The sequence below is a fragment of the Miniopterus natalensis genome, chromosome 16 (genome assembly GCF_054644295.1).
Source record: "Miniopterus natalensis isolate mMinNat1 chromosome 16, mMinNat1.hap1, whole genome shotgun sequence".
Taxonomy (NCBI): Eukaryota; Metazoa; Chordata; class Mammalia; order Chiroptera; family Miniopteridae; genus Miniopterus; species Miniopterus natalensis.
Genome location: NC_142096.1, coordinates 3,875,217 through 3,889,483, shown reverse-complemented (window position 1 = coordinate 3,889,483; position 14,267 = coordinate 3,875,217). Strand labels below are relative to the sequence as shown.

At 41.3% G+C, this 14,267-nt stretch overlaps 2 protein-coding genes across 6 annotated transcripts in view; both read right to left on the bottom strand.

Annotated features, from left to right (window-relative positions):
• Window positions 1–8,772, bottom strand: part of DPY19L4 (dpy-19 like 4) — a 28,082-nt gene extending 19,310 nt beyond the window's left edge. The window contains exons 1-5 of one of the 5 annotated variants that reach the window (XM_087825280.1): window positions 8,736–8,772; window positions 4,041–4,151; window positions 2,614–2,738; window positions 655–745; window positions 12–133 (exon numbers count right to left, since the gene is read on the bottom strand). In XM_087825280.1, the coding sequence (XP_087681406.1) occupies window positions 12–133; window positions 655–745; window positions 2,614–2,738; window positions 4,041–4,151; window positions 8,736–8,751 (465 nt within the window). In that variant the 5' untranslated portion in view covers window positions 8,752–8,772. Of the gene's footprint in view, window positions 1–11; window positions 134–654; window positions 746–2,613; window positions 2,739–4,040; window positions 6,247–8,696 lie in introns of those variants that run through there. The other 4 variants (XM_087825279.1, XM_016209113.2, XM_016209114.2 and 1 more) reach the window with 4 other exon arrangements.
• A 1,931-nt stretch (window positions 8,773–10,703) lies between these two features.
• Window positions 10,704–14,267, bottom strand: part of ESRP1 (epithelial splicing regulatory protein 1) — a 43,758-nt gene continuing 40,194 nt past the window's right edge. The window contains exon 15 of the mRNA XM_087825278.1: window positions 10,704–12,458. Within this exon, the coding sequence (XP_087681404.1) occupies window positions 12,438–12,458 (21 nt within the window). The 3' untranslated portion in view covers window positions 10,704–12,437. The remainder of the gene's footprint in view (window positions 12,459–14,267) is intronic.

The following is a 14,267-nucleotide window of genomic DNA, read 5'->3' as shown; positions in this document are numbered from 1 at the left end:
AAAATACATACACTGCTACCAGTTGCTTGATATAAAACACTGGCTATAAGTTCTGGATATAGAGACATTTGTTGCACTGCATTTATAGTCTTCAGAGATACAGTTTTGTTATTATGTGTCAGTTCGTAAACACCTAAAGACAAGAAAATTTTTCTCTATGTTATTTATTCTGCTTTTACAATAACTAAACATGGCATTCAGAAGTCATTAAATATTTTAAATTATTGTCAAGAAAAATCTCAAAATAATACTCTGTACCTCATTTTTTCAATTATTTTATTAAGTACAAGAAAGAGCAATACCTATATCCTAAGACAAATCTCCACATTCAGAGGCTCCCACATAGAAGAGCAATGTTTTGTTTTATTTTATTTTATTTATTATTTATTTAAATTCTCACTCGAGGACATGCTTAGAGAGAGGAAGGGGGAGAGGGAGAGAGACACCGATGTGAGAGAGACCACCAAGCGGTTGCCTTCCACACGCTCCCTGACTGGGGATCAAACCCGAAACCCAGGTATGTGCCCTGACAGGGAATGGAACGGGCAACCCTTCGGTGCACAAGACGGGGCTCAACCAACTAAGCCACTCTGGCTTGGCAACGATGTTTTTAGAAAAATATTATTATTAAAAATACAAATGTAGTTATCATACCTCTTTCAAAAGAAGGTGCTTTTACCATATCTTTATAATAAGAGTAATAAATAGCACTGTCACCCTGGAATGTGATTTCCCGTTCAAGCTCCTAAAAGAAAATATAACAATTATTTAAATACAGGTGTCCTAAATTTCAACTATCTCTACCTTCTCTCATCTTCTAAACTAATGCTTTTTATTTATCCTTTTATTCAAAGATGTTTGAATTTTCCTTTTATTTACCAATGGCCATAGTAATAAGGTTAAACTTTTTAATAATCTGGCAATCATTTAAATAAAACATCTAAGGTTTAAAATGGATTGTAACTCATTAAGTTATTTATATTATATATAAGAAAAATCTAGACTTAAAACCCAAAGAAATGCCCTAAGGACAGCAAGACTAATAAAGGAAATAACAAAAAATAATGGATAGGGTGTTAGAAGTCCATAATAAAAGATAAGTTTAAGAAGAAAGTAGTATTTTCCATTGTTATGCCACTTCCCTATGTATCCAGAACAGCAAGCCATTAATTAGTACTTTTCAAGAGAAGCAGATACTTAATCAGTGCTTTTCAAATAACCTTCCAGAAATAGAAGTAAACCTTTTTTTTTACACATGTTTTTATTGACTTTTGGTTTTGGGGGAGCAGGAGAAAGAGAGGGCTTGGAAAATAAAGCAAGAAAAAAAGAGAGAGGCCAGGGCTCCAATGAGGGGGTGAAAGAATCGAAAACTACGTGTCCGAGTAGAGGTGGGCTAACTCAGGAGTGAGTTGGGTCTCCCTCTGTATTTTCACACCTCTGGTTGTTCTCAATGCGGCCTACACAAGGAATCCCTTGGAAATACTTTGTTCAATACTGATCTCAGACAATACCTCCATCTACAAATCTGTGACGGGATTAATTTTTTTGAAAGCTCCCAGATGACTGTATTGTACATCCAGTACTGAGAACTACTGATCATTAATCTGTAAAACACTTTTAAGGCAATAGTATATGCTATAGTAATAGCTTTTGTCAAACCAATATAGGTAATTTTTCAGTTAAATGTTTTGGTGATACTAGGTAAATCAATAGCTTAAAAACATTTAGTTAGCTTGGCTACTTGCTCAAAAATAAGAACAACTCTGGCCTGTGAGGCTCAGTTGGTTGGGCATCACCCCCTGCACTGAGAAGGCTGCCAGTTTGATTCCGGGTCAGGGCACATGCCCAGGTTGTGGGCTAGATCCCTGTTAGGGGGCGCGCAGGAGGCAGCTGATCAATGTTTCCCTCTCATGTAGATGTTTCTCTCTCTCTCTCCCTCTCCTTTCCTCTCTCTGAAAATCAATTAAAAATCTTTAAAAAATAACAAAACAGTTTGGGCTAAAACAAAAAAGCAAAACCCTTTAGAGTCAGGTGGTAACGCCATGAACTTTGTCAACACATACTACAGATATATCTGATTATGAAGGTAAGTTGAAATCAAACTTATGAAAGGCCAAGTGAATTATGAATCACAGTGACTATAGAGTCTGTGGAAATATACATGATTTAAAACCAAACATGAAACATACTAATATGGGGCAACATCTTAGTAAATACTGTTATGCTTGCTAATCATTTCCCCCCCAAAAAACATTTTAATGGTGTAATCTAAAAATATATTTTGATGCTGAAATTTAGAGATTGTTTCTGAAAACTAAAATACTGACTAAACTCCTTTCCATTTCACTGTCACCATAAGTACCTGGCAAACTAACTGCACGAAGGAAAGCATCCTCATAGTTATTCTATGGCCTTAAAATACATCACATTACAATTTTCAAGGTTGATACTATGAGTGTTCTAAAAACAGCTTTTACAACACCATTTTGTATTTAATGGCTGTAAATAAGAAAACACTTGTCATACTTATCACACTACTTTGGCTCCCTGGAAAAGCATATTACTTAATCTTAAATTTTAAAACAACTCTCATATGCTCAACTCTCTTCTTACCTGCCTGTTGGAAAACCAGAATTTCCGTTCATGGAATGCTGACAAATAGAGAGCATACATCATACCACTAGTGACCGCTGCAAGACAGCCAATGAAAATCTTTGCAAAGCGCTGAAATAATACATCTGAAAAAGCATATTAAAGGTAATCAGATGTAGATGATATTTGTATTTATGAACTTCTATTAAGAAAAAGTAATCAAAAGTTAGTATGTACCCTTGATATGACGAGATGAAAATGGCCTTCTAACTCTGTGGTCTTCCTCCCCAAAACCCATTGCCCCAGTCTCATCCTGAGAAAATAGCAAATAAATTCCAACAGAGGAGCACCCTACAATACACCTGGGCCAGTACTCCTCAAAGCTGTCAACGTCCTCAAAAACAAGGGGAGCCTGAGAAGCTGTCACAGCCAAGAGGAGTCTCAGGAGACATGACAACTAAATGCAATGTATCCTGGATGGGATCCTGGAACAGAAAGGGGGCATTGGGTAAAAACCAGAGAAATCTGAGTGAAATATGGAGAAGAATCTTGGAAGCTTGAGCTTAGTTCCTTGCAGACTTCAGCCCATAAGCCTTTTCTCTTTGCCGATTTTGTTTTCTATTGTTTACTGTAATAAATCATAGCTATCGATGTCTATTCTGACCCCTGTGAGTCCTTCCAGCTAACCTCAGAACATGGGGGTGGGTCTTGGGGACCCTGACACAAAGGAGATGACCTGTCTTTTTAGTTTATGGGTCTTTGGATGAGAATGTGTCACAGCAGATCCTGAGGTAGATAAATAAGACGACCTCAGGCTTCAAGACTGAAGCTGTGACTGGAAAAGACTGAGTGGCTTTCTTGGGGTAGGTGGCAAATATATTTTGTCTGAACAAGAAAATACTTATGATCAGTAAGACGGAATACGGTAGACTGATATTCCAAATCATTCTGCCTTCTCCTGTAAAAAGATCACTCATCCTGCCCTCTGCCAGGTGATCTGAGATGCTTCCCTGCAGGCAGCTATGCTTCATTCCATTTCCTGGACTCATCATACGACTGCCTTGGGCCAATGGGACATGAAGACAAGTGCCGGTGTGCCAACTCAGCAGAAACTTTAAGAGGCACTACACGACTCTGCCTGCTCTCCTGCTCTCTTCCCTAGCCACAAGAAACACACATCCCATGTAGGAGCTGTTCCTTCATGAAACGTAAAGCCACGTCAGCCAACCTGCAGCCGTAGCATGTAGTATTGATCAGAAATAAATGTGTGTTGTAAATGAGTGAGCTTTAGAGGTTGTTCTATAGTAAAACCTAATGAATGCTGACTGGTATCAACACATCTTAGTCACAAAATATGTTTCTACATTTAAAATATTAATGTAAAATATACTACCTAGTATAACTGTATTTTTGCAGTGGCACAAAAACTCCAAACCTATCTAACTTACGTTTTGGAGCTCTTTCAGGAACTGGAGTGTCTTCGATTTTCCCTTCTTTGGCAGATTCTTTATTTTCTGAAGACTTTGGCTTTTTTCTTTGGCGCAGTTCTGTAGCTGGTCCTTAAAATATTTGAAAAGTTATTGCAACGTGTATCAAATTATTCTGTCTGTATTCCAATTAACTTTTATCATATTAAGGTAAAAGTCACATAGACCTGTTAGTACCAAGGATTACTTTTTTCATAATTATCTTAGCACTCGCCACAAAACTGTCCTTACTACAAACAGTAAGATAACATAGCCTGGCTGGTGTAGCTCAGCCATTGAGCATCCACCCATGAACCTGGAGGTCACGGTGTAATTCCTGGTCAGGGAGCCCCAATAGGGGGCGTGCAGGAGGCAGCTGATCAATGACTCTAAAATACATTGATCATAAAACTATACTTCATTTTTTACTTATTTTTCATCAATTGAGCCACTCGGCCAAGGTTATACTTCATTTTTTAAATAATCCTGAAAGTTCTGCAGAATTTCACATTTCTGTGGTATCATTATCATTCAACAGTATTATAGATTTACGTATCAGAAAATAGGCTGAACTTATAAATATCCCTATATTTGGGAAATCTCAGAAAATTTCCCAATATTACCTACCCTTTATATATCCAATAAAAAAAAAAAGAATACAGAAAATTCCTTCAAACCAGTAAACTAAATTCCAAATTAAACAGGAATTTACTATATTCAATGTAATTACTTTTCCTCCTTAGAACCATCTTAAGGGGTAAGCTTTGCCCTTGTGTAGTTAGTGTGTCAAGTTTATCAGGTGGTGTAAGAATTCATCTCCTCCTTATAGAGCAGAGGTGCTTTTTCTTTTTTTAGTGACACCTAAAGAGAAGAGTCAAAAAAGGAGAAATGAATCAGCTACTGTTGCTGATTAGATGGATTGTTCTCTACTTTTACTGTAGAAAATGAATAAAATAAATGTACTTTAAAATAGTGTTAAATTCATGTTTGCTAAAATATCTTTAAACACTGGCACAGTGAGAAAACCCCCCTGTATATTTTGTGGATTCAGTTTGACTAGCCTAATTTTTAACCATTTCTATACTATCATTAACGTATCGTCACATTAAGTCGTGAAGCCATTGACTACATTAGAAAATGACATTATTAGAAAAGCCATACTGTGAATTTTGAGTTTTTTGTGCATATAAATCTGGGTCAACAAATAAATATTATATTCTTTCTTCATGATGCCCTTTAATTTTCCCCTTCTACGGGTTAAAGCAAAAGAAGTGGCCAACAAGAATAAAGATTTATGTAAAGCCAAATAAAGTCTTCAGATGCAAGTTATTATTTTAAATTTTATTTTAAAAGCATACAAGAAAAAAAAACACAAGAAGTTTACTTAGTAGTTACACATGCATGTTAAACACATTAATAGTATTGGATTAAAAAAAATTTTTAATTGGATAATTTCAGAAATCAAGTTAACAAATATATTGAGGTAGTTAACAAATGTATGTGACCAAGGGTTAGGTAGGTGTTTTTATTAGACAGTGTCTAAAAGCACACATTTAAGATAAAGATAAATTGGAAAGGGGGTGTTCACATAAAAGAGAGTTCTTTACAAAAAGCTATTATATTCCTTTTTAAAAAAAATTCTTTGTAAAATAAATCACTTTACAGGGACTTTAATAAAGTATTCTCTGTGCACAAAAATGGAGTTTTATTTATAAAAGTACAATTTGTACAAAAATCTTGCAGTTTCCAAAAAAATTTATGAAGCATACAAATCTTAACAGTCATCTTTCAAGAATTTATTAGTAATGATAAAGACCATACAAATAAATACACTATAAAGGATCTATAATACTTTATTTTCTTAATTCTAAAATGCAATACATTTAAAGATATTACTTAATAAGTTTTTCAAGGGGAAAAAAACATTACCATATTAAATGCATGCACTGATTTTAGGACATGACAATTTCAGTGGCATTCAATTGAGGGAGCAAAAAGTACAACCTGAGAAATACAGTATTTATTTTACCCAATGTCTTCAACCTTGTCCCTAAAACTAAGTTTTTGACTACCACCAAGTAACAAATCTGACCAGATACAAATTTCACCTTTTTTAAAAAAATATATATATCTTTATTGATTTCAGAAAGAAAAAGGGGGAGAGAGACAGAAACATCAATGATGAGACAGTTGTCATTGACTGGCTGCCTCCTGCACACCTCCGACTGGGGATCGAGCCTGCAACCTGGGCAAGTGCCCTGACCCAGAATTGAACCTCTATATCCTAGATCCTAGGTCCATGCTCAACTGCTGAGCCACAGCCTGCTGTGCTCGCCCTGTTTTCTTTATATTGATTTCCTAACTTAATTGATAAACAACGCCAAGAATCTCTAGATAAGTAACAAAGGCCAACGCAGTGGACAAACCAGATTATTAATTCTGATAGCAAAGCTCTAGGATAGAATTCAAGTTTCCTTTCACTGTTTCCATATTTAGCACTGCAAAGAAAAATATCAAACTAAGTGAAAATGATAACACAGCCACAAAAATAACCTATTTCTGGTCACGGGATAGGAGGGGCTTGCAAAGAAGCCAGCAAACGTCCATCCAGAATATACACAGCAATTTCCAAGGAAGTGTTAATACTGCTCTACTCGAGGTTGTCAATTCTTCCTTTGCTCTGACATTTGTTCAGGAAGCATAAACACCCTGACCCTAACATCAAGGAAGACATTTTCTGGAAGATGAGAATCCTAAATAGTATTTATATAGAGAAAAAGTCGGACAATGAAAAAGACCTGAGTGAGTGTGAATAAGCAAAGAAAAGACACGGAGAACATGTGGATCCAAGTAAAATGAGTCTAACTTTAATACACTGCATGTAAGATAATGTGTGTTTTGGGGGAAAAAAAAAAGTACTGAGTACTAAATAAATGTAAAACACTCAGAATGCGTGGCGCACAGACATGCTTGCTATAAGTACCACTGCTAGCGTTACTATAATAAATGAAATGTAATTACTCACTGTTGACCACTATATCCCAGCACCTACCACACTAGGGGTCCAAATATTTATGGAACTTTAAAATGTGTTGAATGAAACTATTTTAAATAAACTGCAATTCATTATGTTTCATATAAGATACTTAATTGCTGTAATTCTATAAACAAAAATCATTTTTCACTTTCTATCACATAAGTAAATTTCACAAAATGTACGGTCTTTTTAATTGGCTCCTTATCATCTCCTTAATATATCACAGATTCTGAGTACCCAGTACTACTTTTTTATGCTTTAACTCAACTCTTTTTGACCTTTCTCATCTCGGGGCACACATAAACTAATTACTAAAATTCTGCAGCACACCAAAAAATATATTTTTTGCCGATTTGACAAAAAAATAGGTGATTTTATGATTCACTCACACCGGACAGCCCTCCTTGCGCTGGCTGTTGTCGTTTTTTTTACTTGACAATCTCAGGGAGGTCACTGCCCCTGACTGAGTCAGGTACCGCTTGCTTCAGGGTGAAAACCACTGCTCTAACTTAAGCACCCAAGTGCTCAAGGAAACTTACAAGCTGGCTTATCAACCTACCCCCCAGAGATCTGCGATGAGTCAGGAAAGGGGGAAAAAATAGCAAGAAATGTTCTAAGTCTACTGCAACCGAAGAGAAAACCAAGGCAACAAATGAAATCAGATTCTTCCTTTCCGACCGCGGACAGCTCTGTTTTTGAAGCTGCTTTTAGGTACAGCGTCTTGAATTTAGATCAGCGTTAACACTTTGAAAACTGAAGCTTCAGGGGGGCAAATACGAAGCCCGTGGGAGCGCAGGGACCGCACGGCGAGTCCCAGGACAGCGGACACTTCTTATAATGAATTGTCTAAAAAAACTAGCTTTCCGCTGAACTCTGGAAACTTCCTCCTTGCATGCTCGGTTCACCAGGGTTGAAACCTCCATCGCCATCATCATCGTCATAAAGACTCCAGTCGATAGGGTAAAAAAGTCACGTTTTCCACCAAAAACGAAGACGGCTCAGCCAGGCGACACCATCCTACATGCCTGTTCCTGAAACTAGTTCGGCGTCGCGAAGTTACTGGGCCCTGAATGTCTCCTACAACAGCCATGGCTAGCGGAGATCCTCCCCCGTCTCTCACGCCCATCACGGCCCGTTTTCTAGGGCGAAATGCTGTGGCGCCAACCCTGCGGGGCCACGGGACGCTCCCGCCGCCGCAGCGCTGCGGGCCCCCCAACCCCGCGGCCCCGTCCGTCCCCGGCCCCGTCCGTGCCCGGCCCCGGGCACTGGGTCCGTACCCGCCGCCCTCGGCACAGCGCCTCCGGCTCGAGAAGCGCCGCCTGCGAAAGGCGCCCGGTGCCCGACCTACACCGCGCAGCGCCAACTCGGCCCGCGGGCCCGCGTCCCCCGCTCACGGCCCGGCCTCCCGCGCACGCCCCCCACGGCTCTGGCTGCACCGCCTCCGTCTCCAGCTTTAAGGGCCACCTTCGCGTCCCGCTTCGGGCCGTTCCCTCCGCTCCCCGTCAAACTTCTCCACACACAAGCCTCCCGCCGCCGCCCCGCGCGCCGCCCGCAGCGCAGGCCTCCGCACCCCTCGCGCCCCTGCCCCTCTTCCCCGCGACCTGGCGAGACGGATGGAGCCTGGGCCCCCGGGCCGTCACCTTCGTCCTCCGCCATGGTTCCCGCGGAGGCCCGGGGCGCCCCCCGCTGCGGCTCCCGCGCGGCTGGGCCTCTCCCGGCCTCCGCCCGTCGCCGAGCCCCTCCGCCGCCCGAGGCCCGCTCCACGCCGCCGCGCCCCCACTTCCGGGCCCGCCCCCTCCGGTGTCTCCTCCAATCGCTTCCCCCCTGGCGCCCGGGTACCAGAGCGCCGGGCGCGAAGAGCGGCGGACGCGTTAGGCTGGTGCGCCTACGCGGCGCCTGCGCCTGCGCGGCGAGGAGCCCGGGCCGCGCCCCCGCCGGGGGGTTGGGGCCGAGGCTGGAGGTGTGCCCACGGCGGGCGTTGAACGCGGCGGGCGCGGAGCGTGCTCGCCGTGACTTCTGTGCTTGGCCTCGGCGCTAAGAGCCCCGTCAGGCCCGCCTTCCGGGCGAGGCCCGGGCCCGCCCCTTTCGCGGAGGGGAGACGCGTCCGGGCAGGTGCGAGCCTGCGGCCGGCGGGGCGGGGCCGCGGGGACTCTGGCTGCAGCCCCGCGGGCTCGGAGCCTAGGGTTTAACCAAGGAAATGCCCATTTCATGGCATTATTTTTAAAACAATAATGCTGCCCGGCCGGGCGTGGCTCAGCGGTGGAGCGTCGACCTAGGACCCAGGCGATCGGGTTCGATTCCCGGTCGGGGCACAGGCCCGGGGCGACCCCCAGTCGGGGCGCGCAGGAGATCGGTGACTCTCATCATTCATGTTTCTCTCCCTCTCCCTTCCTCTCTGAAATCAATAAAGACATATTTAAAAACTAAAAATAAAAAATGAATAAATAAAAAAAAAATAGTACAACTGTGTAAAGATTGGCCTGCAGCTCGTAATTCTGAAGTTGGGTGAAAAATACATGATGTTCATTAGTTTCTCTACTTTTGTAGTATTTAAAAATTTCCCCCAAAGAGCTGATGAAAGCAGGGAGAAACTGTGTAATTAACTATAAACCTAAGAGCTGGACCTTGAGCCTTCCTTTTATACATTCCCATCTTTACTCCTCTTCCTTCCCCACCACCCTTACTCCACATCTTCCTACTTTTCTTTTCTGCCATGAGAAGAGCAGCGACTGAGGTTCTATTTCAGGGAGCGGAGCAGGAAAACCAGTTTAACTCAGGCAACTGTTTCTGGGGAGGGCAGGGAGGAGCCTGGGCAACATCAGGTGCCTGCCAGAGACATCAAAGAAAAAGGAGCCTGGGTCAGCTCAGCCTGCCTAGAGCCGGACACCTCCTGCAGGTGGTGGCAGAGACCCAACGCTGACTACAAACCTGAAAGCAACTGTTCCCTTTTCGTAAATGACGTTGGCTAAGGCTGGGACTGAAAAACTTTCCCAGGTGAACTAAACTCTATTCAGTGAATGCTTAATGAGGGCAAATGGAGTGAACATACCTCCTGCCTGTGGTTAGAATAGAAATTCAGAATTGATACACTTGAGCTCTTTAACAAGATTATATGTCAAATAAGTGATACTATATATCATATATATATAGTATATATATATATAATATGGGAGCAGTCAATCAAGACTTACCATGGTCTAAAAAATAGAATTTGGACTACACAATATTGGAGAACTCGGCATCAGCACGGACAGTGATTGGGGGAAAAAAAAAAAGTATGTGGAATTCAGAAACACTAAAGTTCTATATCTTATTAATTTTATGTGCCTTAAATAGGTTTTCAAGTTGTCAAGCAAATAGAGGTCCAGTAAATGCAAGGACCAAATATTAGTATCTCTGACTGCCATAAGTTAAAAATGTCACAGAGTTTCAATAATTAACCCTCAAAGGATGTTTGTGCTGTATCTGGAGTGCATTTATCATTGATAGCTTTTACAAATACTTAGTGTAAACCTAGGGAACAATCTTACCACCTCAGGAAAAGATGGCTTGCCCATGCCCTTCCACCATTGTAGCTCTTCTAATAAAAAAGAATGGAAACATTGAGATTAAACAGGTGGGTTTTATTATCAAATGTAAATATTCTACAAAAACTCAGTAGTATTGTAAATATTACTGCCTATCAAAGTCTTTCAGAGCTTTGGGCAGACAGCATCTTAAGGCATCAAGTATAAAGAACTTTTTTCTGATCTTAAGTGCCAGTTATCACCGATTTTCACACAAAATTGTTTTGTTTTTTTAATTTTTTTTCCTACTGCAGTTAAAGGGCTATTCCTTATTCCTGGTCAGCCGAAGAGGGGATGTTTGGCTCTCCAAGTGTTAGTCAAAGTAATGCAAAGTAAATAAAAATTAGCAGCCACGAAAATCTGCATGGCACTGCATTCAAGCAAAGGACAATATGAGTAACTTAAAGAAACGTGCACTGAGTTAATCAAATTCCGTTTTCTTCTTTGGAGTTAATGAGGCAGCAATACTAGCTAGCTAGTGTCTAATATTGCACTTCTGTAGCTAGCATAAACACAGCTAAACACAGTCCTAAACACTGATAGCATCAGTACCTGCTCCAATGGGGTCAGTGTTCACCTCCCAGTCTAGCATGCTGACTCTAATCCTAGCTTTAAAAAGTTTTAATTATTTGATAGTTAAGGCATTAGAGAAGGTTTAAGGCTATCTTAATATATACAAGCATTCACTTCAGTTAGTACATTGCTGTCTAGAATACACTGTCCAAATATTCTTTTTGTCAGGTTTAAAACTATGGAATTTCTCTTATTAAAGTCCAAACCATCAACAATGGGAAAAGTACAATATAAAATAATACATATGAAGCCACAATATTCAGTTACAGATCAAACTAGAAATTACAAACTACATGCAGTTGCTTCATTTTTGGTTTCGCATTTTGGCCCCTAGAGTTCATTCTTATTTACAACTGGTACCTGCTGAGAAAAAAGATCCAACTTTTAAACTATGTATCTTTTGTGGTGGGTGTGCTATTTCTAATTTATCCCAAAGTGTTTTAAAAATTGTTTTCATTGGGCCTGGCTGGCGTGGCTCAGCAGTTGAGCGTTGACTTATGATCCGGGAGATGGTGGTTTAATTCCAGGTCAGGGCACATGCCCAGGTTTTGGGCTTGATCCTCAGTTGGGGGTGTGCAGGAAGCAGCCAATCAATGACACTCTCATCACTGATGTTTCTCTCTCTCTCTCCCCCTCTCCCTTCCTCTCTAAAATCAATAAAGACATATTTTTTTAAAAAAATTGTTCTCATTGGTTTTTAACTATAAGACATCATGATGGCCAAGAAACTGAGAAAAATATTAATTTTATTTCTAAAGTCTGTGATTTAAGTATTCCAAGACCTTACTCTTGAATTACTTAGTAAGAGGGTATGATTGTGTAGAAAGTAGGGAGGTGGAGAGAGAGGAGCGGGAACACACAAAAATGAAGTTTCCAGAACAGAGTTCTTGGTGGAGATAGTAGACATAAGCGGAGTACTTTTTTCTCCAAGACATAAAACTTAAGAAAAACCCATGATGCCACATTGGCTGGAAGTAATGGAGACATCCAATTTCCAATTCACATTTTAAATGCAATCAGCAAGGAGCCAGACATGCTTCTTGCTATAGGATTTGGCTTCGCTGGCTCAAATTTTCCACTCCACCAAAAGAGAGGGCTCAGACCCCCTGCCCAATCACGTTTGCTGAAAATACTGCAGCCTGAGTGTAGACAAACTTCCCCTGAAGTTGCTAGAAGATGACTTGGTGTCTGATGGTTTCAGGATCACCATACATCTTTCAAACACTGGAAAAAAAACACAAATAAAAGGAACTATTATAGTCTCGAAAATCTCCAATCCTTAGCAGCCATAATTATTTCACATAAGACAGATCATTTTCAATCTACAAAGTAATACAAACTGTAAACTTAAGAGGCCAAGTATGAAAAATACTCTCCAGTAGAAGTTCCATCGAGTGGGGGGGAAGGGGGGGCAGGTTTGGTATAAAACTTCTAAACACATTGCAAGAGTCTCCAAAAATACCCAATGTAGACAACAGTTTTCCCAAGAGGCAAAGGAAACTATCAAAACCACCTCCATAACTGTTTGTTTTTATAAGCCACCCAGGCCACGGAATTTTGTTATGGCATCCTAAATGGACTTACCCCAGTCCAACCACAAGAAAAACATCAAATAAGTTCAAAGTAAAGGGCAGCTCACAAAACACCTAAAAGCACTATACCTCAAAATTGTCAAGGTCAGGAAAAACAAGGAGAAATGAGAAGCTAACATAAAGCAGGGGACACTAAGGAGACAGGTCAACTAAATGCAAAGTGGGATCCCAGACTGAATCCTGAAGTAGAAAAACAACACTAGTGGAAAAACTGGTGAAATCTGAATAATGTTTGGAATGCAGGTAATAGTCAAAAACATTGCCCCTATGATTATTGTTAACTACAAGCAACAAAATAGCTACTTATTTTTATAAAGAACTGCAGTTTCACCTAGCTGGTGTGGCTCAGGGGTTGAGCATCGACCCATGAACCAGGAGATCAGGGTTCGATTCCCGGTCAGGGCACATCCTGGGTTTCAGGCTCGATCCCCAGTAGGGGGCGTGCAGGAGGCAGCCGATCAATGACTCTCTCATCATTGTTCTCTCTCCCTCTCCTTTCCTCTCTCTGAAATCAATAAAGATATATTTTAAAATAATAATAATAATAAAAACTTGCAGTTTCTAAAACTGGTTTACACTCATCAATCTACCCAATTTCCACACACACAAAAAAAGACATGTAGAAGCAAATTTATGCCTATTTTACTAAGCAGTGAAACGTCACCTGTGTGTGTGTGTGTGTGTGTGTGTTGACGGTAGTGAAACACCAAACACTGTGGCCACCTGAAGTTGTCTAGCTAGCTATCAAACCTCCTTCCCTGGAGGGCGCTAGGGTCTGTCAATGGCTTGAGAGATGCCCTTGGGGGTATTTCATGAGAAAGGGGAGGCATACCACCCACAGTAGTTCCTGGAGTACTCAACAGATATTGGCTGGGTTAAGGGGACAAAGCAACTAGAGGGAGAACAAAGTGAAAAGCTACCTTTATCTGATCCTGTGTCATTCTTTCAATCCATTTTTAGAGCACTATACTAGTTTCCTGAGGCTGCTGTTAACCAATTAACACAAATCTGGTGGCTTAAAACAACAGATATTTATCCTGTCACAATTCTGGAGGCCAGAAGTCAGGAATGAAGATGTCAGCCAGGCCGCACACCCTCCAGAGGCTCTAGGTAACAACCTAGTCGTTGCCTCTTTCAGCTTCTGGTGGCTGCAGGCGTTCCTGGGCTCCGGACTCCGCCTCCATGGTCACACTGCCTCCTCCTCTCCTGTGTGTGTCTGTCTGATCTCCCTCTGCCCCTTATAACTCCGTTTAGGGCCCACCCAGATAATATAGGATAAGCTACTCTTCTCAAAATGCTTATATTATATCATTTGTCATATAAGGCAGTAAATAGTCACAGGTTCCAAAGGACTGGGATATGGACATATCTGAGGCCACCATTCAGCCTACGACAGTCACTTAACTCTACAGTGCTCTTATGTGGCCAGTGGAAAAGAGCC